The sequence below is a fragment of the Conger conger genome, chromosome 2, assembly GCF_963514075.1.
Source record: "Conger conger chromosome 2, fConCon1.1, whole genome shotgun sequence".
NCBI classification, from domain to species: domain Eukaryota; kingdom Metazoa; phylum Chordata; class Actinopteri; order Anguilliformes; family Congridae; genus Conger; species Conger conger.
Window position 1 is genome coordinate 22,996,495 of NC_083761.1, and position 24,080 is coordinate 23,020,574.

Sequence of the window (24,080 nt, forward strand, 5' to 3'; positions counted from 1 at the left end):
TCATACAAACAGCTTGGGACAATAGCAGTTAGGAAAAATCATATTGAACGGCTATAAATGTTGTCAATCCGAGTCGGAATCTCTGGCACCTCTGGAGTAGACCGTTTTCCCGAGATGACGACACACAAGTCACAGCTGAACAAAGCATCATAGCGAAACATCCAGTTTTTTGTGGCACCCATTATTCCTAGCATGCACAAATGTGGTATGGTCGGGGTGACACTAATTACCTCGCCTTTTTAAGTTCTAACCTTCCGACACGAGCAGTGTCAGTGAACCCACCATTAAGGGAATACTATGTAGGATTTCTTTCCTTGTGTCACTCCCGTGTTTACGCAAAAAAACTGAAAACTATTTATTCTTATGCCCCATTCTCAACCCCACCTACACCACCAAGATCAGTCTGGCTCATGTTCTGGCCAGCTGGTAGCTTTCTAGTTAGCTCTGTTGCTGTATGCTGTGATGAGCTGAGAAATATGGCTTGTAAAACATCTGCATTAATAGGGGCTTTCCACACATTTAGCTGGCTATTTAACTGACATGTATTTAGTTATTGTTAGTAGCTAGCCGAAAGCCACACTTGTCAACCCTGGGACCTCAGAAATGGGGAGCTGCTGTAGTTGAAGATGGGGGTCTGGAGGTCCTCCCCGAGAACATTTTTTTCTTACTTGAATCAGTATGGAACACAAAGCCCCAGGATGATATGAAAAGCTCAAAAACACAAACAATATCTGTGTGGGCCTTTTTGTTTCAGTTTGTATCAGTTTCATTTGCATGGCTCCTGTTCCTCACTGATAATACATTTTACTGAATACATTTATATATGCATCCATCTAATCAAAATTACGCTGTTATGTGTTTTTCAGAGCTACAAGAACATTGAGGAAAGGTATGTAGACTCTCACCTAATTTAATCTTGTCTGTTGAAAACACTTCAATCTCCAAAGCTTGACTAAGTCCTGCTTGTCATTACAGAGCCCAGTGCACACTGCGGGACCCAGAGCTGCTCTCAGGGACACTGATAGATGTGGCCAAACACCTGGGCAACCTGAATTTCAAAGTCTGGGAGAAGATGCTGGGGATGGTGCAGTACAGTGAGTATCTGGGGCAGTGGATCTGTGCATGTGTGTGTGTGTGTGTGTGTGGTTCAATTGTGTGTGCCAATGGTTCTTCAAATAAATAAAAAAAATTCTTTTTTGCCACACCAAATGTATTTGTGTGCCTTTTGATATGAATAAAATGTTGTCCTCCACAGATTTTGCCTAATTTTATTGATTAAGCATAATGGGCCAGATCGTACATGAAACTCGCAGTACAAAACATGCAGTGCTAAATATTTTCTGTGACAAACACCCAGCCTTAATTATTACTTGGGGGCAATCAACAATTAATACTGAATATTAATGATCTTTTTGATGATTTCTTGTTGAAATACTGTTTTTGGTGCAAATATTATTTCAGTGCTGCTTTTGCAATCAAACCATGAGGCTAAACAAGGCCTTCTTGCACTACTTAATCAGATTGAAGTTTACTACCTATATTTGAGGAGTCATGGACCCACACATAGCTATATACTATAGGGAATAAGCTTTTGGGTGATAGTCCTTCAGTCCTACAGCCTTTATACTTGACCCAGCTGGTATTACAACATCGAAATTAATTTGTTCTGTACATTTTATGAGACTACAGTACTTCCATCCATCCATCCATTATCACCCGTTTATCTGGAGTCGGGTCGTGGTGGCCTCTCCCCAGCAATGCATTCCAGCTCCTCCTGGGGGATCCCGAGGTGTTCCCAGGCCAGGAAAGATATATAATCTCTCCAGTTGGACATGCCCGGAAAACCTCCAAAGGGAGGCGCCCGGGAGGCATCCTGATCAGATGCCCGAACCACCTCAATTGGCTCCTCTCAACGCGAAGGAGCAGCGGCTCTACTCCGAGCTCCCTCCGGATGTCTCCAGATGTCTATCTCTTAGGCTGAGCCCTGCCACCCTACGGAGGAAGCTCATTTCAGTCGCTTGTATCCATGATCTTGTTCTTTTGGTCACTACCCAAAGCTTGTGACCATAGGTGAGGGTTGGGACGTAGATTGAGCGGTAAATCGAGAGCTTTGACTACCAGCTCAGCTCCCTCTTCACCACAACGGTCCGGCACAACACCCGCATTACTGCTGACGCTGCACCGATCCGCTTGTCGATCTCATGCTCCCTTTAACCCTCTCTCGTGAGCAAGACTCTGAGATACTTGAACTGCTTCACTTGGGGCAGTGGCTCCCCTCCCCCTATTCGACGCCCTCCCCCTATTTCGACACAGACTCAAAACCCACCTTTTCAAACTCTACCTTAGTCCTCCCTCCTGATTTCCCCTGCCCCTCCTTTTTGATATCCCTATCCTTGTCTAACCCCCCCCCCAAAAAACCAAAAAAACAAAAACAAAAAAAATAAAAAAATAAATGCACTTCTGACGACAACTATGTTTAGAACAGCATTTCCTGTGTATTTTGCTAGTTTCTGGATGTGATGCTCTGACTTATGGTAGAACCTATGCACTTGTAAGTCGCTTCGGATTAAAAGCGTCTGCCAAATGTAAAATGTAAAATGTAAAAAAATGGCTCATTCCCAACCCGGAGGGAAAAATCCACAGTTTTCCGACAGAGAACCATGGCCTCGGACTTGGTGGTGCTGACTCTCATTCCAACTGCTTCACACTCAACTGCCCCAGTGCATGCTCAAAGTCATGGTCCAATGAAGCCAGCAGAACCACGTTGTCTGCAAAAAGCAGAGACACAATTCTGAGGTAACCAAACCGGACACTCTCCTCACCTCGGCTGCGCCTTCAGATCCTGTCCATAAATATCATAAACAGGACCTATGACAAGGGGCAACCTTGGCAGAGCCCAACACCCACAGGAAACGTGCTTGACTTTGTGCCGAGAATGCGGACACAGCTCTTACTTTGGTCATACAGGGACCGGATGGCTCGTAACAGTGGCCCCGGTACCCCATACTCCCGCAGTACCCCCCACAGGGTTCCCCGGGGGACACAGTCAAAAGCCTTCTTCAAGTCCACGAAGCACATGTGGCCTGGATGGGAAAACTCCCATGACCCCGCCAGCAACCCCGCTCAGGTAAAGAGCAGGCCCACTGTTCCACAGCCAGGTTGAAAGCCACATTGCTCCTCCTGAATTTGAGGTTCGACGATTGGTCAGAGCCTCCTTTCCAGCACCCTATAGTAAACTTTCCCAGGGAGACTGAGAAGTGTGATACCCCGATAACTGGAGCACACCCTCCGGTCCCCCTTCTTGAAAATGGGGACCACCACCCCGGTCTGCCACTCTGCAGGTACTGTCCCCAACCACCACATGACACTGAAGAGGCGTGTCAGCCAAGACAACCCAACAATGTCCAGAGCCTTCAGCATCTCAGGGCGAATCTCATCCGCACCCGGCGACTTGCCGCTGAGGAGCTTTTTAACTACCTCAGCAACTTCCACCAGGGATATAGGTGCGGATTCCCCCGAATCTTCGGGTTCTGCCTCTTCCACAGAGGACTTGTTGGTCATGATCAGGAGCTCCTCAAAGTGCTCTTTCCACCGCCCGACAACATCCCCAGTCCGGGTCAGCCGTTCTCCCCTGCTGAAAACAGCCTGAGACAAGACCTGCTTTCCCTTTCTGAGTCGTTGGATGGTTTGCCAGAACTTCCTCGAGGCCAACCGAAAGTCCTTCTCCATAGCCTCCCCAAACTCCTCCGGGATGCACGAGAAGTTCCTCCGGAGGTGGGAGTTGAAGATGTTTGGGTTTACCGGGTCTGTCCGGCAGCCTCCCCAGCCACTTGATCCAACTCACCACCAGGTGAAGATCAGTTGACAGCTCTGCTCCTCTCTTCACCAAGTGTCCAAGACATACGAGCACAGGTCTGATGATACTACCACAAAGTCGATCATCGATCTTTGGCCTAAGGTGCTCTGGTACCAAGTACACTTATGAACCACCCTATTTTGTTCGTTATGGACAATCCATGACCAGCACAGAACAATAACTTAAATCAGGCAGGCCGTTTCTCCCAATCACCCCCTTCCAGATTTCGCCATCATTGCCCATGTGAGCATTGAAGTCACCCAGCAGAACTATGGAGTCTCCGGGTGGCACCCTTTCCAGGATGCCGCCCAGTGACTCCAAGAAGGCCGGATACTCTGAACTGCCACTTGGTGCATAAGCACAAACGACAGTCAGAGCTTTCCCCCCAGTGACACGTAGTCGCAAAGAGGCGACCCTCTCATTTCCTGGGTGAAACTTCAACACAGTGGAACTCAGCCGGTGGCTTTTGAGTATCCCCAAACCCGCCCGGTGCCTCTCACCCTGGGCAACTCCGGAAAAGAACAGAGTCCAGCCTCTCTCCAAGAGTTTGGTTCTGGAACCAGTGCTGTGCGTGGAGGTGAGCCCAACTATATCTAGTTGGTATCACTCCGCCTCCCGTACCAGCTCCGGTTCCTTCCCCGCCAGAGACGTTCTACGTCCCTGGAACCAGTCTGCGACATAGGGGTTCAGCACGCCCGGATCCCTGCCTTTGCCCACTGCCCGTTGGGCAAAGCACCCGACTCTGATGCCGACCCCTGCAAGTGGTGAGCCCACAGGTTGGCAACCCCAGGTTGGCAACCCCACATGGGACCGGCCAGGTCCCATGGGATAAGTCCCGGACACCAGACGCTCGCTGAAGAGCTCCCCGCCCGGGTCTGGCTCCAGGAGGGGCCCCCGGTTTCCCTTTTCCGGGCGAGGTACCTGGGTTGTTGTGTGGCCGTATCATGGACTCTCCAAGGAATCTCCACCTTAATGCGGTGGAGGGGTTTGTGTGTCCCGGTGATCCTGGGAGCTATGTTGTCAGGGGCATTAGCCCCTGGTAGGGTCTCCCAAGCCAAATTGGTCCGGGGAGGAGCCACACAAAGAGCAATTCAAAGACTCCAACTACAGTACTTGTAAAACCTATATCATAAAATCTTAATATTGATCTACTCAGCACTATTTTCACATGTGGTGTCTCCCCATAACTCTCAATTGAATAGAACTGTTAGATGTTTTGGCAATTTGACAATTTGACAATCCTATTGTGGCTTAGCTGGTAGAATGCAAGACAGGAGCTGAAATTTCTGGGTTTACCGTTTTTTTTATGAATTAACGAAGATAAACTTCTGTTATGTACGGTCCTGAGAACCCAAAAGCAAACCAACGGATAATCCAAAAATGTTGTTTATTCAGTGCAAGTTCAGAGCCAAGAGATCAACAGACAATGCCCAAATCAAAGCAAAAGAATAGTCGAAAAATCAATCAACGGTCAAAATCCAGGGATCCAGAAAAACAAAGGTACAAAAGGGCTGAGGCACAAATCTGAGTCGAGAAGGCAAAGCAAATAATTAAAAACCCAAGAAACAGCTTGGCAACCGAAACAAGAGAGCAAGGCAAACATGAGGGAAGGTGACAATCTAGGCGGGTTCGGAAGACAGGTGGGCTAAACAAATAGACAACAGACACAACAGGGAATCAGGAATGCAAAACTGTAATGGGAGACAATAACCAGATATGAATGAATGTGAATAAATAACAAGAATAAACAATAATAACACTAACAAACTCAGAAACATAAAAACTTCACCAACAAATTGATGGTTACACAGTCTATACATTGAAAAAAAAGAAAAATATTGAAGGAAGCTTAAATTCTGTTCTACAAATGTAGTGTTTCTTAACATAGCATAAAGACAGGGAGAAGATTTTTTGGGGGTATTTATATTCATATGGATTTAAATAAATTAAATTTAAATTAAAGCTGACAGTCCATAATTTAAGCTCATATTCATAATTGGTACATTTTCAAGCTGGAATGCAGAGCTATGGAATTTAAAAGGTGCGTTGGCCTTCTAATCCCATACGAATCCCGCACTCCAATCATTAATCAAGCAAGTTAACTACTTATTTTATTATGCTTTTATTCCAAGGTGGACATGGTTCCACCCATGCCATCTTCTACACCATTCAAGATTGTTAGTGAAAGACAGGTGCTACTTGAGGTGTTCACCTCTGAAGACGTCGCATGACAGATGCTTCAATAATTCAATTAGTCTGCACACAACAAGAATAATGGCATGTCATGGGCTGCCCTGCACCATAATATGCAGAGGTCAAAACTGTTTTATAAACATTCTAATATGAGTATTCTGCATAAGACACGATTGAGAAAATGATATTACAATAAAGGTTATTTCTCAAGAACTGAGGAAAATTACACTTAAGTACACTTCAATTATTTACCAACTATCTTCAACTGAATTGCGGGTGTGATAGAAAACAATACATGAAAATGATTTATGTTTTCCCATTTAACTAACCATACAGACCACCACAAAGCTTTACTTCTATTTGTATATTTCACAGTTTGAATCACATTTGCTTTAAGTATACATTATTTTTAATGAATTACTGTACATCAGAATTTAAAGATTTACAATTATTTTAGTACATACATGTTTCCACATAATGAAATAAATATTTCTTCTTTCTTGACCCCTCAGCTGCTGTGACTCTGGACCCTAACACTGCATCCCCCAGGCTGTCTGTGTCTGATGATCTGACCAGTGTGAGAGACACTGGAGTTCACAAGCAGCTTCCTAACAACCCTGAAAGATTTGACAGCTACGCTGATGTTTTGGGCTCTGAGGGATTTAACTCCGGAAAACACAGCTGGGAGGTGGAAGTAGGGAACCAACCTGCTTGGGAGATAGGAGTGGTCACAGAGTCAAGCAGGAGAAAGAGTGGAACCTTAAACCCAGTGTTTGGGTTTTGGGTTCTAAACCTGAGGAATGGTGATGACTATGAAGTGTGTACCAGTTCAGGTGTCAAGAAAATGTTAAGACTCAAGAGGAAACCCCAGAGGCTCAGAGTGCAGTTGGACTATGACAGAGGAGAGGTGTCCTTCTTTGACCCTAGTGACATGTCACTGATATACACTTTAACACACAAGTTTACTGAAAAAGTCTTCCCATATTTCTGCTTAGAGTCTCACAGTAAACATGGAGCCATGTGGTTCTGCCCTGTGAAGGTTTCTGTAACACTGAAGCCATGATGGACATAGCAATGGTTAAATTGGGATAGCTATTTCACTGTCTGTCATTCTTGGCCCCAAGAGAGTGAAATAAAGTGTAAGTAATCAAAAACAATTACAGTACTAATCACTGTCACTAATTTGTGGAGGCTATACAAATGTACTGGCATATAATATACTGCAATTATATCCTTTTTCTGCAGATTTTAATTTTTCTTTCATTTTAATTTATTGACCTATTGTCTTGATTATGTTATCAAGTTTAAATAAAGTATCTAATAATAATAAAAAATAAAATAATAATAATAATAATAATAATAATAATAATGCATTGGATCTCAGAATCTTGCATCTTGTACATAAGTAAAGATGAGTGGTAAGAAAGAACCATTCAGAAGCACTGGTCTGGACTGAGGCATGAATGTTTTCTGCATCTTGCCACTAGAAGGCTCTGTTGACACCTTAACTACACTCGCCACTTGGAGCAGAGGAAGTTTTCCATCTGAGTTACGGTCAGCAGCCTGATCCCAGACACTGAAAGGCCCTGAGCTGTAACCAGAACTTCACAGAACTGTGCTGGACTGTGTTGATGATGATGGACTGCAAGACCCATCAAACAAAAACTCAAGCCTTCCAGTCCAAAGCCCAATATGAAGTGGGCTTTTGGCTTTGGTTGAGAAAATTGAGAAAGCTAAGGGAAATTAGTATGGTTTTAATAGGCGCTCAAAACAATAGTATTGCAGTCATTTTGATTGGTTGAAAAGGTGTCAGGTCCAGAGTGCATAAGGCACTCTTGGGATTTTACGGAAGTTACGCTTGAGTGCAATATGGCGCTCTCGGGACAGAAAGGGTTAAGGTAGGGGTGGGCAATTCCGGTCCTGGAGGGCCAGTGTGTATGCAGGTTTTTGTTTCCACCAATTAACCTGGCTAAATGAACTAATTGGCTGCCTGCACCAACGCTGGTTCACTCAAAGATTAGATCACAGTAAAACCGGGGACACAAGAGCAGTCTTCGGCTGTCATTTATCAAGAAATGTACTGTAGCTAAAATCTAAAAGTCAGATGACAAAAAAGGCGAATTATGTAATTAAGGGTTAAGGCAAAGTTTGAGAAGCTCCTGCGGATGTGGAGATGGCCTAAGTACAACAAGCCGGATAAGCAGGTTTTTTCTGGTTTTGAAGTTCATAGGGTGTGTTCTGTCCTCCAAGCAGGCAGCAAAAGCTTTGATTCCTGAGGATGAGCTTAGTTTTGTAAGGTTTTTTCAACGTGAGACTGAGAGCCCCAGCCATGCAGATTTAGTTACATTGATGTAGCTGTTAGTACCCCAATGTGCTATACGCACCACTGCAAGCAAATCATTTTTTTCTTTTCGCAAATATATGCAATAAAAATGTTGCACTTTGAGACTGTAAGAACCCCCCAAATAAACCAAAAGGTGGAAATATCGGAGTGGTGAAGGAAACGTGTGTAGTCTGACCAATGCTACTGGAACACGGTTAATTTAAAGTTGTTCTCGTTTATCTGACTCCAACTTAGTATGTATCATTTGACGGCACTGGTGTATAGGCGAGTGACTAGGTTGTCTATGTCTGTTAGGACTCTGCACTGCTAAGTATGCAGTACTGCGAGTCAAGAGGATGCAGGTTCAAATTAATACAATTTTTCAAGCATTGCAGAAATAGAATGACAATGTGTTACAGGAATTATAAGTTGTAATATGAATGGCTATATGCAATGGTGTGCAGGAGGTCGTATTAGCGAGTCTCCTCTAACCATTCCACGTTTCCCTCTATATACCCGGCGTTTACAGGAAAAACAACAAATCTTCAAATAAAGAGTCACAAAACGGTGGTAACAACAATGGCCCTGCTGATGTTATCTCTGTGTGTCTAACAAATCTGGTTAACCTTTGTAGCTCAGCTGGATGCTGACTCAGAGGTAACTTGCATTACCTGTAGTTTATTCCTACAATATCTTTATTCAGCAACCAGTGTACCGCACCACCAATGACACCAAACTATTTCCCACAAAATGAGCTATCTAAAGACACTAAACACTGTATGTGGAAAACCCATGATCTATACAGTCCTATTTCACCTCAACAGTTCTGGGACCATTCCACTGAGGTGGCAGAATTGCGCCAAGAAAGCACAATGATGGGAGCAATAGTCCTGTATTGACGAGCCCTGTCTTTTCATCAAGCCTTGCTGACCCTGTGTCAACATGGTAAGCACAGTCTGTTTCCCTTTGGGGGTCTGCAGAGAGGCACACTTATGTAAAATGCCCTACGAGACGAAGCACACAAAGATTCAGTTTATCCATACATGGTGGTTTGAGAACCATCCTGATTAACAGGTTGTTCTGGTTTTGAAGCACATAGGGTGTGTTCTGTCCTAAATTCAGCAAAACTGAAAGGGAGAATCAGACTGAGAGACTAAGTCTGTAAGATGGCAGATCAAGCTTTGGTTTCCTGAGGACGAGCTCTGTTGCTCTGTATGTTGTGATATTTTTAAAGAGCCTGTTATCCTGAAATGCAGTCACAGCTTCTGTAGAGTGTGTGTGCAGCATTACTGGAAAGAGAAGAGCTCTCGAGAGTGTCTCATCTGCAGGAGGAAGTCCTCTGCTGAAGATCCTCCTGTAAACCTGGTCTTGAGAAGCATTGTGGAGGATGAGCTTAGTTTTGTAAGGTTTTTTCAACGTGAGACTGAGAGCCCCAGCCATGCAGATTTAGTTACATTGATGTAGCTGTTAGTACTCCAATGTGCTATACGCACCACTGCAAGCAAATAATTTTTTTCTTTTCGCAAATATATGCAATAAAAATGTTGCACTTTGAGACTGTAAGAACCCCCCAAATAAAGCAAAAGGTGGAAGTATCGGAGCGGTGAAGGATACGTGTGTAGTCCGACCAATGCTACTGGAACACGGTTAATTTAATGTTGTTCTCGTTTATCTGACTCCAAATGATATGTTCAACTGCTCCTCTGTTCTAACTGCAAATGTCTGCCAATAGTGTGGCTCCATACGCTATCTATCTATCTATGTAGATGGGGACGTGCCTGTGGCCTGTATAGCCTACAATGATACACTTAGTATGTATCATGTGACGGCACTGGTGTATAGGCGAGTGACTACGGGGTGCAGGTATCCTAGGTTGTCTATGTCTGTTAGGACTCTGAACTGCTAAGTATGCAGTACAATATCTTTATTCAGCAACCAGTGTACCGCACCACCAATGACACCAAACTATTTCCCACAAAATGAGCTATCTAAAGACACTAAACACTGTATGTGGAAAACCCATGATCTATACAGTCCTATTTCACCTCAACAGTTCTGGGACCATTCCACTGAGGTGGCAGAATTGCGCCAAGAAAGCACAATGATGGGAGCAATAGTCCTGTATTGACGAGCCCTGTCTTTTCATCAAGCCTTGCTGACCCTGTGTCAACATGGTAAGCACAGTCTGTTTCCCTTTGGGGGTCTGCAGAGAGGCACACTTATGTAAAATGCCCTACGAGACGAAGCACACAAAGATTCAGTTTATCCATACATGGTGGTTTGAGAACCATCCTGATTAACAGGTTGTTCTGGTTTTGAAGCACATAGGGTGTGTTCTGTCCTAAATTCAGCAAAACTGAAAGGGAGAATCAGACTGAGAGACTAAGTCTGTAAGATGGCAGATCAAGCTTTGGTTTCCTGAGGACGAGCTCTGTTGCTCTGTATGTTGTGATATTTTTAAAGAGCCTGTTATCCTGAAATGCAGTCACAGCTTCTGTAGAGTGTGTGTGCAGCATTACTGGAAAGAGAAGAGCTCTCGAGAGTGTCTCATCTGCAGGAGGAAGTCCTCTGCTGAAGATCCTCCTGTAAACCTGGTCTTGAGAAGCATTGTGGAGGATGAGCTTAGTTTTGTAAGGTTTTTTCAACGTGAGACTGAGAGCCCCAGCCACGCAGATTTAGTTACATTGATGTAGCTGTTAGTACTCCAATGTGCTATACGCACCACTGCAAGCAAATAATTTTTTTCTTTTCGCAAATATATGCAATAAAAATGTTGCACTTTGAGACTGTAAGAACCCCCCAAATAAAGCAAAAGGTGGAAGTATCGGAGCGGTGAAGGATACGTGTGTAGTCCGACCAATGCTACTGGAACACGGTTAATTTAATGTTGTTCTCGTTTATCTGACTCCAAATGATATGTTCAACTGCTCCTCTGTTCTAACTGCAAATGTCTGCCAATAGTGTGGCTCCATACGCTATCTATCTATCTATGTAGATGCGGACGTGCCTGTGGCCTGTATAGCCTACAATGATACACTTAGTATGTATCATGTGACGGCACTGGTGTATAGGCGAGTGACTACGGGGTGCAGGTATCCTAGGTTGTCTATGTCTGTTAGGACTCTGAACTGCTAAGTATGCAGTACTGCGAGTCAAGAGGATGCAGGTTCAAATTAATACAATTTTTCAAGCATTGCAGAAATAGAATGACAATGTGTTACAGGAATTATAAGTTGTAATATGAATGGCTATACGCAATGGTGTGCAGGAGGTCGTATTAGCGAGTCTCCTCTAGCCATTCCACGTTTCCCTCTATATACCCGGCGTTTACAGGAAAAACAACAAATCTTCAAATAAAGAGTCACAAAACGGTGGTAACAACAATGGCCCTGCTGATGTTATCTCTGTGTGTCTAACAAATCTGGTTAACCTTTGTAGCTCAGCTGGATGCTGACTCAGAGGTAACTTGCATTACCTGTAGTTTATTCCTACAATATCTTTATTCAGCAACCAGTGTACCGCACCACCAATGACACCAAACTATTTCCCACAAAATGAGCTATCTAAAGACACTAAACACTGTATGTGGAAAACCCATGATCTATACAGTCCTATTTCACCTCAACAGTTCTGGGACCATTCCACTGAGGTGGCAGAATTGCGCCAAGAAAGCACAATGATGGGAGCAATAGTCCTGTATTGACGAGCCCTGTCTTTTCATCAAGCCTTGCTGACCCTGTGTCAACATGGTAAGCACAGTCTGTTTCCCTTTGGGGGTCTGCAGAGAGGCACACTTATGTAAAATGCCCTACGAGACGAAGCACACAAAGATTCAGTTTATCCATACATGGTGGTTTGAGAACCATCCTGATTAACAGGTTGTTCTGGTTTTGAAGCACATAGGGTGTGTTCTGTCCTAAATTCAGCAAAACTGAAAGGGAGAATCAGACTGAGAGACTAAGTCTGTAAGATGGCAGATCAAGCTTTGGTTTCCTGAGGACGAGCTCTGTTGCTCTGTATGTTGTGATATTTTTAAAGAGCCTGTTATCCTGAAATGCAGTCACAGCTTCTGTAGAGTGTGTGTGCAGCATTACTGGAAAGAGAAGAGCTCTCGAGAGTGTCTCATCTGCAGGAGGAAGTCCTCTGCTGAAGATCCTCCTGTAAACCTGGTCTTGAGAAGCATTGTGGAGGATGAGCTTAGTTTTGTAAGGTTTTTTCAACGTGAGACTGAGAGCCCCAGCCACGCAGATTTAGTTACATTGATGTAGCTGTTAGTACTCCAATGTGCTATACGCACCACTGCAAGCAAATAATTTTTTTCTTTTCGCAAATATATGCAATAAAAATGTTGCACTTTGAGACTGTAAGAACCCCCCAAATAAAGCAAAAGGTGGAAGTATCGGAGCGGTGAAGGATACGTGTGTAGTCCGACCAATGCTACTGGAACACGGTTAATTTAATGTTGTTCTCGTTTATCTGACTCCAAATGATATGTTCAACTGCTCCTCTGTTCTAACTGCAAATGTCTGCAAATAGTGTGGCTCCATACGCTATCTATCTATCTATCTATGTAGATGCGGACGTGCCTGTGGCCTGTATAGCCTACAATGATACACTTAGTATGTATCATGTGACGGCACTGGTGTATAGGCGAGTGACTACGGGGTGCAGGTATCCTAGGTTGTCTATGTCTGTTAGGACTCTGAACTGCTAAGTATGCAGTACTGCGAGTCAAGAGGATGCAGGTTCAAATTAATACAATTTTTCAAGCATTGCAGAAATAGAATGACAATGTGTTACAGGAATTATAAGTTGTAATATGAATGGCTATACGCAATGGTGTGCAGGAGGTCGTATTAGCGAGTCTCCTCTAACCATTCCACGTTTCCCTCTATATACCCGGCGTTTACAGGAAAAACAACAAATCTTCAAATAAAGAGTCACAAAACGGTGGTAACAACAATGGCCCTGCTGATGTTATCTCTGTGTGTCTAACAAATCTGGTTAACCTTTGTAGCTCAGCTGGATGCTGACTCAGAGGTAACTTGCATTACCTGTAGTTTATTCCTACAATATCTTTATTCAGCAACCAGTGTACCGCACCACCAATGACACCAAACTATTTCCCACAAAATGAGCTATCTAAAGACACTAAACACTGTATGTGGAAAACCCATGATCTATACAGTCCTATTTCACCTCAACAGTTCTGGGACCATTCCACTGAGGTGGCAGAATTGCGCCAAGAAAGCACAATGATGGGAGCAATAGTCCTGTATTGACGAGCCCTGTCTTTTCATCAAGCCTTGCTGACCCTGTGTCAACATGGTAAGCACAGTCTGTTTCCCTTTGGGGGTCTGCAGAGAGGCACACTTATGTAAAATGCCCTACGAGACGAAGCACACAAAGATTCAGTTTATCCATACATGGTGGTTTGAGAACCATCCTGATCAACAGGTTGTTCTGGTTTTGAAGCACATAGGGTATGTTCTGTCCTAAATTCAGCAAAACTGAAAGGGAGAATCAGACTGAGAAACTAAGACTGTAAGATGGCAGATCAAGCTTTGATTCCTGAGGACGAGCTCTGTTGCTCGGTATGTTGTGATATTTTTAAAGAGCCTGTTATGCTGAAATGCAGCCACAGCTTCTGTAGAGTATGTGTGCAGAAGTACTGGAAAGAGAAGAGCTCTCGAGAGTGTCCCATCTGCAGGAGGAAGTCCTCTGTTGAAGATCCTCCCGTAAACCTGGTCTTGAGAAGCATTGTGGAGTCCTTAAATCAGAAGAATGAGTGTGAAATTGCAGACAAGAGTGACCCTCACTGCAGTCTTCATGGGGAGAAACTGCTATTATTCTGCAAACACGACAAAGAGCCTCTGTGCGTCGTCTGTCAGACTTCAAAAAAACACAGAAATCACCAGTTCTGTCCTGTGGAAGAGGCTGTACTGGATCTGAAGGTATTTTATTTTAAATGTCATCTATTTCATATTCTATAAATGATTAAATATTCAGTTCTGATAGACTGCTGTGGAGGTCTTGTAAATACCTTAAGGTGTGGAAAAACTATCTGAAAGTCCTGTTTTCAACCCTCAAAGTATGTTGAAGTACTTTGTATTTTCAGTAGAATTTGAGTATAATGTAGGCAAATACACAGTGTAACTGTGTACAAATAGAGATCACACAGAACCTGTACAAATCTATAAAAACTATAAAGGTCAAGATATAAGTAAAATACTGTTCTATACTCTACACTAAATATTTGTTGGATCTATATTTGGTTCTGTGTTTCGACAGGAAATTGAGTAACAACCTGTAACCGCCGGTGAAGACAAAATGTATGAAGTCAAACCAGTTTATGAATGCTTCAACATTTCGTAATCCTACAGTGATATTTGGAACAAAGACATATTGTTTTCTTGATTTTGCTCTGCACTAAATTTTATATGCATACGTGGTTCAATTTGTTGGTGCACCTCGAAGAATGGACCATCATCTCTGAAATAACTTCAAACTGACAAAAGTAATTGGCATCCACCATTGTTTATTCCATATTTTATAGAAATCAGACTTTGTCTTTCATTTTTAATTCAACATAATGTAAATAATAAAACAAATGAAAGTGGCTTTGACAAAAATGATGGGACCCTTCACCTAATATTTTGTAGCACAACCTTTAGAGGCAATCACTGCAATCAAACATTTTCTGTAACTCTCAATGAGACTTCTGCACCTGTTAATGATTGTGGCTTGTATTGACATATATTTGAACAAATTCCAGATTTTATGTTTTTCTTTCAAAAGCACAGTGACTACTTTTCTCCATTTAAATAGGCTGAATGATTGATCACAAGATTGGAGACATGTGTGATACTAATTCAATTAACCAATTAGTTTGAAATATCACTATAATCCAATTATTTATTATCTTTTCTAAGGGGTACCAACAAATATGTCCAGGCCATTTTAGAATATCTTTGTACAATAGCCAATAATTAATCTCTATTTACAGCTTCTTTGCTTTATTCTATGACATACCAATGGCATGCAAGTATACGTGACAATATATATATATTGTTTTTGATTTCATCTCTTTTCAGGAGGAATGAAGCATTATTTCAATGAGCTGTAAGGGTACCAACAACTTTGACCATGTCTGTAAATCCACTTTTAGCAATTCATATTTGGCTAAAGTACAGATTAGATTTTGGCCTACCCTTTGCAATTACTATTGAACTGATCAGTGCTCTCTTCTTAATGATTCAAACTTGCAGTTAATTAGACTAAGCGTGGGACAATCCCACTTGGGGTTAAGGGCCTTGCTCAAGAGCCTGCACAGATCTTATTATAGCTACACCAGGGCTTGAGCCACCAACCTTCCTTCCTATCTGAAAGCTCTCTTATACCTGCATGAAGGAAGCCATTTAAAAGATATTGTCCCAAATGTTATGGACCTCATTCTGAAATATTTGACTGGTATATTAGGACTGAAAGCATATAATAACATACAAGGATATGTCACTGATCTTTAAACTTCAGTTGTTGCAGGGCTATTTTCCCTACTACATTTCCCATATAAAAACATATACTGACCTTCACTTGTATTGCAGCAGGGGTATTACTGTGCCATGTCTTTCTGTAAGTGATAATTGATTCATTTAACTCTAGGAGGAACTCAAGCCTGCACTTAATCGGATTAAAGAAAGACTGAAGAGGTTTACTGTGGTTGAACAAGAATGCAAGATAGCAGCAGAGCACATCAGGGTGAGTAAAGGAATTAAGAATCATTTTTAACTACACAAAAATACATTGTTGATTAATGTTGTGACAAACACACTGTCTGCCGCACATAAATAGTAATGTATAGTTCCACTATCAAGGTTAAATAGCATATTTTAATTGCAGAGTCAAGCCCGGCACACAGACAGTCAGATAAAGGCAGAGTTTGAGAAGCTCCACAAGTTCCTGCAAGAGGAAGAGGAGGCCAGACTAGCTGCACTGAAAGAAGAAGAGAAACAGAAGAGTCAAACCATGAAGGAGAAGATAGAAAGTGTCACAAGAGACATCTCCACCCTTACAGGCAAAATGACAGTTGTAGAGAAGGCCATGGACACTGAAGATATCTCCTTTTTAAAGGTAGGAGCTTAATTTACTGACAGTGTTCTGAATTGACTAAATACTAACTAATTCCAGCCATATTGAGATCCCCAGTTTGTTATTTGTGATACAGATTACAGAGTAGCATCGGCAATTTTCAATATGAGGGCAATGACACACAATCCCACAAGCAGAATGAGGAAGATGAGCATGGACTGCCAGCTAACAATATGCCATAATATTATACATATTGAACTTATATTATTGAAATAGATATTATACATGATATAACTTTTAAAAAATGTTTCCATGTCATAAAAATATAAGATGCTATATCACATTTCCCTATTCCCAATTGGCCAATGCTGGGCTGACATACATATAGTCTATAATCGTTATAATCGGAGAGCAGAAACAAGAGTGGAATTGAAGGGAGACCGTTTGTATGCAGCGGACATGCAGACCTTAGCCACCTAATCACCCAGCGGGTAGCCAGATGAATGTGATCTGATAAGTATGCAAAAACATACATCATACAAACAGCTTGGGACAATAGCAGTTTGGAAAAATCATATTGAACGGCTATAAATGTTGTCAATCCGAGTCGGAATCTCTGGCACCTCTGGAGTAGACCGTTTTTCCGAGATGACGACAAACAAGTCACAGCTGAACAAAGCATCATAGCGAAACATCCAGCATTATTCCTAGCATGCGCGAATGTGGTATGATCGGAGTGACACTAATTACATCGCCTTTTTAAGTTCTAACCTTACGACACGAGCAGTGTCAGTGAACCCACCATTAAGGGAATACTATGTAGGATTTCTTTCCTTGTGTCACTCCCGTGTTTACACAAAAAAACAAAAAAAAACATATGTGCCCCATTTTCAACCCCACCTACACCACCAAGATCAGTTTGGTTCATGTTCTGGCCAGCTGGTAGCTTTCTAGTTAGCTCTGTTGCAGACCACTGTATGCTGTGATGAGCTGAGAAATATGGCTTGTAAAACATCTGCATTAATAGGGGCTTTCCACACATTTAGCTGGCTATTTAACTGACATGCATTTAGTTAATGTTAGTAGCTAGCCGAAAGCCACACTTGTCAACCCTGGGACCTCAGAAATGGGGAGCTGCTGTAGCTGAAGATGGGGGTCTGGAGGTCCTCCCCGAGAAAAAATGTTTTATAATGTTAATATATAATATCAAGGTGGAAATACTGCATAGTATGGCTTTAAATGAGCATACTTCAAGCAAAATGTTTTTTCTTACTTGAATCAGAATGGAACACAAAGCCCCAGGATGATATGAAAAGGCCTTTTTGTTTCAGTTTGTATCAGTTTCATTTGCATGCCTCCTGTTTCTCACTGATAATACAATTCACTGAATACATTAATATATGCATCCATCTTATCAAAATTATGCTATTATGTGTTTTTCAGAACTACAAGAACATTGAGGAAAGGTATGTAGACTCTCACCTAATTTAATCTTGTCTGTTGAAAACACTTCAATCTCCAAAGCCTGCTTGTCATTACAGAGCCCAGTGCACACTGCGGAACCCAGAGCTGCTCTCAGGGACACTGATAGATGTGGCCAAACACCTGAGCAACCTGAAGTTCAAAGTCTGGGAGAAGATGCTGGGGATGGTGCAGTACAGTGAGTATCTGGGGCTGTGGATCTGTGCATGTGTGTGTGTGTGTGTGTGGTTCAATTGTGTGTGCCAATGGTTCTTCAAATAAATAAAAATAAGCAAATTATTTTTTGCCACACCAAATGTATGTGTGTGCCTTTAGATATTAATAAAATGTTGTTCTCCACAGATTTTGCCAAATTTTATTGATTAAGCATAATGGGCCAGATCGTACATGAAACTCGCAGTACAAAACATGCAGTGCTAAATATTTTCTGTGACAAACACCCAGCCTTAATTATTACTTGGCGGCAATCAACAATTAGTACTTAATATTGATATATGATCTTTTTGATGATTTCTTGTTGAAATAGTGTTTTTGTTGCAAATATTGCACTACTTAATCAGATTGTAGTTTACTACCTATATTTGAGGAGTCATGGAGCCACACATAGCTATATACTATAGGGAATAAGCTTTTGGGTGATATGCAATTCAATAGGGTCCTACAGCCTTTATACTTGACCCAGCTGGTATTACAACATCTAAATTAACTACTTAATTTGTTCTGTACATTTTATGAGACTACAGTACTTCCATCCATCCATCCATTATCACCCGTTTATCCGGAGTCGGGTCGTGGTGGCCTCTCCCCAGCAATGCATTACAGCTCCTCCTGGGGGATCCCGAGGTGTTCCCAGGCCAGGAGAGATATATAATCTCTCCAGCAGGTTCTGGCTCTACCTCGGGCTCTCCACCCAGTTGGACGTGTCCGGAAAACCTCCAAAAGGAGGCGCCCAGGAGGCATCCGGATCAGATGCCTGAACTACCTCAATTGGCTCCTTTCGACGCGAAGGAGCAGCGGCTCTACTCCGAGCTCCCTCCGGATGTCCGAGCTCCTCACCCTATCTCTGAGGCTGAGCCCTGCCACCCTACGGAGGAAGCTCATTTCAGCCATTGTATCCACGATCTTGTTCTTTCAGTCACTACCCAAAGCTTGTGACCATAGGTGAGGGTTGGGACATAGATTGACGGGTAAATCGAGAGCTTCGCCTTCCAGCTCAGCTCCCTCTTAACCACAACGGTCCGGCACAACACCCGCATTACTGCTGACGCTGCACCGATCCGCTTGTCGATCTCATGCTCCCTTTAACCCTCTCTCGTGAGCAAGACTCCGAGATACTTGAACTGCTTCACTTGGGGCAGTGGCTCATTCCCAACCCGGAGGGACAAATCCACCGTTTTCCGGCAGAGAACCATGGCCTCGGACATGGTGGTGCTGCCACTGCTACTTTCGCTAGTAATGCAATAATGATTTTGAATATTCTTTTACACTTACCAGGTATTCCTTTACAAGTTTCTCAGGGTCTTCATTTAAGTACACAACCAGTGTTTTCAGGTTGCAGGCCCTCAACAAGCCGATGGTATGATTCTGAAATATAGGGAAATATGACTGTACACTACTTTATTTACACTTTAAGCATCTCAAATTGGATCGCAGGTTTTCAAAGTGGGAGGCTCAAATCAACTTCTCACTAACCTGGTCAATGGCAGCCATGATCTCCTTGATCTTACGTCCTGCTTCTCCTCCCTTCCTATGGCACAGTGCAGACAGCCGGGAGCAGATGATGTCAAGTTCTGCCATAAACTTGGACTTCAGTTGCACAGTGGTAATGCGTGTGAATTCTTCATATATCTTGAAAGTTATGAGGAGGGGAGACAGAAACGTACAACTTACAATACAACTCAGCATTTGGGAATACACAAATAACTACAATTAGCATACAATCTTGATGTAGGTCATGGTATGTCTTGAATACAGTTAAGTGTGTTATCAAACAAATTGTGAATATCTACAAATAGCAATCCTTTAAAAAATTGATCATGTAAAAAGAGTTTGACATTCAAATCTCTTACCTCTCGTTCAAAGAAAAGAGCTGGTCATCTGCTTTTGAATTCTGCAATGGCATGTCATTCACAACTTCATTCCTCCTGAGGGCAAAGGTTTTCTCCATCTTCATTTTGATTATCTGATGGTTGTCTTTATTTTAACCTCAGAGTCGAGAAGGCAGCGCAAATAATTAAAAACCCAAGAAACAGCTTGGCAACCAAAACAAGAGGGCAAGGCAAACTCAGAAATAAAAATAAAAAATGGTTCAAATACATGAGGGAAGGTGACAATCCAGCTTGAAATTCCAGCATTTTCAAGATGGAATACAGAGCTATGGAACTTAAAAGGTGCGTTGGCCTTCTAATCCCATACGAATCCCGCACTCCAATCATTAATCAAGCAAGTTAACTACTTATTTTATTATGTTTTTATTCCAAGGCGGATATGGTTCCGCCCATGCCATCTTCTACACCATTCAAATTTGTTAGTGAAAGACAGGTGCTACTTGAGGTGTTCACCTCTGAAGACGTTGCATGACAGATGCTTCAATAATTCACTTAGTCTGCACACAACAAGAATAATGGCATGTCATGGGCTGCCCTGCACCATAATACGCAGAGGTCAAAACTATTTAATAAACATTCTAATATGAGTATTCTGCAGACATAAGACACGATTGAGATAATTATATTACAATAAAGATTATTTCTCAAGAACTAAGGAAAATGACAAGTACACTTCAATTATTTACCAACTATCTTCAACTGAATTTCTGGTGTGATAGAAAATAATACATAAAAATGATTTATGTTTTCCCATTTAACTTACCATACAGAACCACCACAAAGCTTTACTTGTTCTATTGGTGTATTTCAGTTTGAATCACATTTGCTTTAAATATACATTATTTTTAATGTATATCAGAATTTTAAGATTTACAATTATTTTAGTACATACATGTTTCCACATAATGAAATAAATATTTCTTCTTTCTTGACCCCTCAGCTGCTGTGACTCTGGACCCTAACACTGCATCCCCCAGGCTGTCTGTGTCTGATGATCTGACCAGTGTGAGAGACACTGGAGTTCACCAGCAGCTTCCTAACAACCCTGAAAGATTTGACAGCTGCGCCGATGTTTTGGGCTCTGAGGGATTTAACTCCGGAAAACACAGCTGGGAGGTGGAAGTAGGGAACCAACCTGCTTGGAAGATAGGAGTGGTAAAAGAGTCAGCCAACAGAAAGAGTGCTAGCCCAGAGGATGGGTATTGGGTTCTAATACTGGATGATGCAGAGTATATAGTGTATGCCAGTTCAGGTGTCAATAAAACTTTAAGACTCAAGAGGAAACCCCAGAGGCTCAGAGTGCAGTTGGACTATAACAGAGGAGAGATGTCCTTCTTTGACCCTTGTAACATGTCATTGATATACACATTAAAACACAAGTTTACTGAGAAAGTCTTCCCATATTTCTGCTTAGAGTCTCCCAGTAAACATGGAGCCATGTGGTTCTGCCCTGTGAAGGTTTCTGTAACACTGCAGCCGTGATGGACATAGTAATGGTTAAATCGGGATAACTATTTCACTGTCTGTCATTCTTGGCCCCAAGAGAGTGAAATAAAGTGTAAGTAATCAAAAACAATTACAGTACTAATCACTGTCACTAATTTGTGGAGGGTACACAGATGTACTGGCATATAATATACTGCAATTATATCCTTTTTCTGCTGATTAAATGTTTTCTTTCATTTTAATATCTTGACCTATTGTCTTGATTATTTTATCAAGTTTAAATAAAGTGTCGAATAATAATAATAATAATAATAATTAATTAATTAATGCATTGGATCTCAGAATCTTGTATCTTGTACATAAGTAAAGATGAGTGGTAAGAAAGAACCATTCAGAAGCACTGGTTTAGACTGAGGCATGAGTGTTTTCTGCATCTTGCCACTAGAAGGCTCTGTTGACACTTTAACTACACTCGCCACTTGGAGCAGAGGAAGTTTTCCATCTGAGTTACGGTCAGCGGCCTGATCCCAGACACTGAAAGGCCCTGAGCTGCAACCAGAACTTCACAGAACTGTGCTGGACTGTGTTGATGATGATGATGGACTCCAAGACAAAAACTCAGGTCAAGCCTTCTAGTCCAAAGCCCAATATGAAGTGGACTTTTGGCTTTGGTTTGGTTACACTGATGTAGCTGTTAGTACCCCAATGTGCAATATGTTCCACTGCAAGCAAATTATTTTTTTCATTTCGCAAACATTGATTAATTCATTAATTCATTCATTATCCTAACCCGCTTATCCTGAACAGGGTCGAAGGGGGGCTGGAGCCTATCTCAGCATACATTGGGCGAAAGGCAGGAATACATCCTGGACAGGTCACCAGTCCATCACAGGGCACACACACCATTCACTCACACTCATACCTACAGCCAATTTAGACTCTCCAATCAGCCGAACCTGCATGTCTTTGGACTGTGGGAGGAAACCAGAGTACCCGGAGGAAACCCACACGAACACGGGGAGAACATGTAAACTCCACACAGAGAGGCCCTGGCCGACCGGGATTCGAACCCATTCGAACACTGCATTATCCGTGCATCTACACCACCATGCCGCTCATTTCGCAAACATGCAATAAAAATATCGCACTGTTGAGATCAAGTGAGTTTATTCATATATGGTGCTTTGAGAACCATCTTGATCAAGAGGTTTGTCCTGGTTTTGAAGCACATAGGGTGTGTTCTGTCCTAAATTCAGCAAAACTGAAAGGGAGAATCAGACTGAGAGACGAAGTCTGTAAGATGGCAGATAAAGCTTTGATTCCTGAGGACGAGCTCTGTTGCTCTGTATGTTGTGATATTTTTAAAGCCTGTTATCCTGAAATCCAGTCACAGCTTCTGTAGAGTGTGTGTGCAGCAGTACTGGAAAGAGAAGAGCTCTCAAGAGTGTCCCATCTGCAGGAGGAAGTCCTCTGCTGAAGATCCTTCTGTAAACCTGGCCTTGAGAAGCATTGTGGAGGATGAGCTTAGTTTTGTAAGGTTTTTTCAATGTGAGACTGAGAGCCCCAGCCACGCAGATTAAGTTACATTGATGTAGCTGTTAGTACCCCAATGTGCTATACGCACCACTGCAAGCAAATAATTTTTTTCTTTTCGCAAATATATGCAATAAAAATGTTGCACTTTGAGACTGTAAGAACCCCCCAAATACACCAAAAGGTGGAAGTATCGGAGAGGTGAAGGAAACGTGTGTAGTCTGACCAATGCTACTGGAACAGGGTTAATTTAATGTTGTTCTCGTTTATCTGACTCCAAATGATATGTTCAACTGCTCCTCTGTTCTGCCAATAGTGTGGCTCCATACACTATCTATCTATCTATGTAGATGCGGACGTACCTGTGGCCTGTATAGCCTACAATGATACACTTAGTATGTATCATGTGACGGCACTGGTGACGGCGAGTGACTACGGGGTGCAGGTATCCTAGGTTGTCTATGTCTGTTAGGACTCTGAACTGCTAAGTATGCAGTACTGCGAGTCAAAAGGATGCAGGTTCAAATTAATAAAATTTTTCAAGCATTGCAGAAATAGAATGACAATGTGTTACAGGAATTATAAGTTGTAATATGTGTTCTGTGTGTTAGTTTATCACTATTCTTGAAATTTGTTATTTTTCATATTCATGTCTGGTGTTCTGTTTATATTCATTAGTCTTTGCACTCGTCTTCCCCTGTGATGTCTCAGTCTGAATGTTTTCTAGCCCAGTCACTCCCTTGTCTGCGTGCCCCACTATTCGGGTGTTTACGGTAGCATAGAATCTGTACAGTACTAATTATACTAACACACTAATATGTTTGTCAAACTAACAAACTAACATTCACTAGTTTTGGGTATTTGTAATTTAAATCACTTAACTAACTTACTAACGTATCTCCAGTTTCAATTATGTTCTGTAACTCCGCCTCCCTATTCTATCACTGATTACTTGCTTAGTTGCAGCGAAGTATTCACACCTGTCTCTCTCTATCTCTGCATCTCCTGATTCTCTGCAATTGTCTACTCCAGTGTTTCCCAACTCCAGTCC

At 42.3% G+C, this 24,080-nt stretch overlaps 1 protein-coding gene across 1 annotated transcript; it reads left to right on the top strand.

Moving 5' to 3' along the window:
* Positions 1-13,902: 13,902 nt before the first annotated feature.
* LOC133121831 (E3 ubiquitin-protein ligase TRIM35-like) lies at positions 13,903-21,738 on the top strand. Its single transcript, XM_061231331.1, has 6 exons — positions 13,903-14,326; positions 16,035-16,130; positions 16,272-16,502; positions 17,904-17,926; positions 18,002-18,120; positions 20,991-21,738. The coding sequence occupies exons 1-6, from the start codon at positions 13,922-13,924 to the stop codon at positions 21,530-21,532; spliced, it is 1,416 nt and encodes a 471-aa protein (XP_061087315.1). The 5' UTR covers positions 13,903-13,921; the 3' UTR covers positions 21,533-21,738.
* Positions 21,739-24,080: the final 2,342 nt, after the last annotated feature.

Bases quoted from the DNA above. Each gene is read 5' to 3' on its own strand.
- LOC133121831 (XM_061231331.1), top strand. From the start codon at position 13,922: ATGGCAGATCAAGCTTTGATTCCTGAGGACGAGCTCTGTTGCTCGGTA. The intron at 14,327-16,034 runs GTATTTTATTTT...ATTTAACTCTAG, and splicing joins AGGCTGTACTGGATCTGAAG to GAGGAACTCAAGCCTGCACT. The intron at 16,131-16,271 runs GTGAGTAAAGGA...TTTTAATTGCAG, and splicing joins TAGCAGCAGAGCACATCAGG to AGTCAAGCCCGGCACACAGA.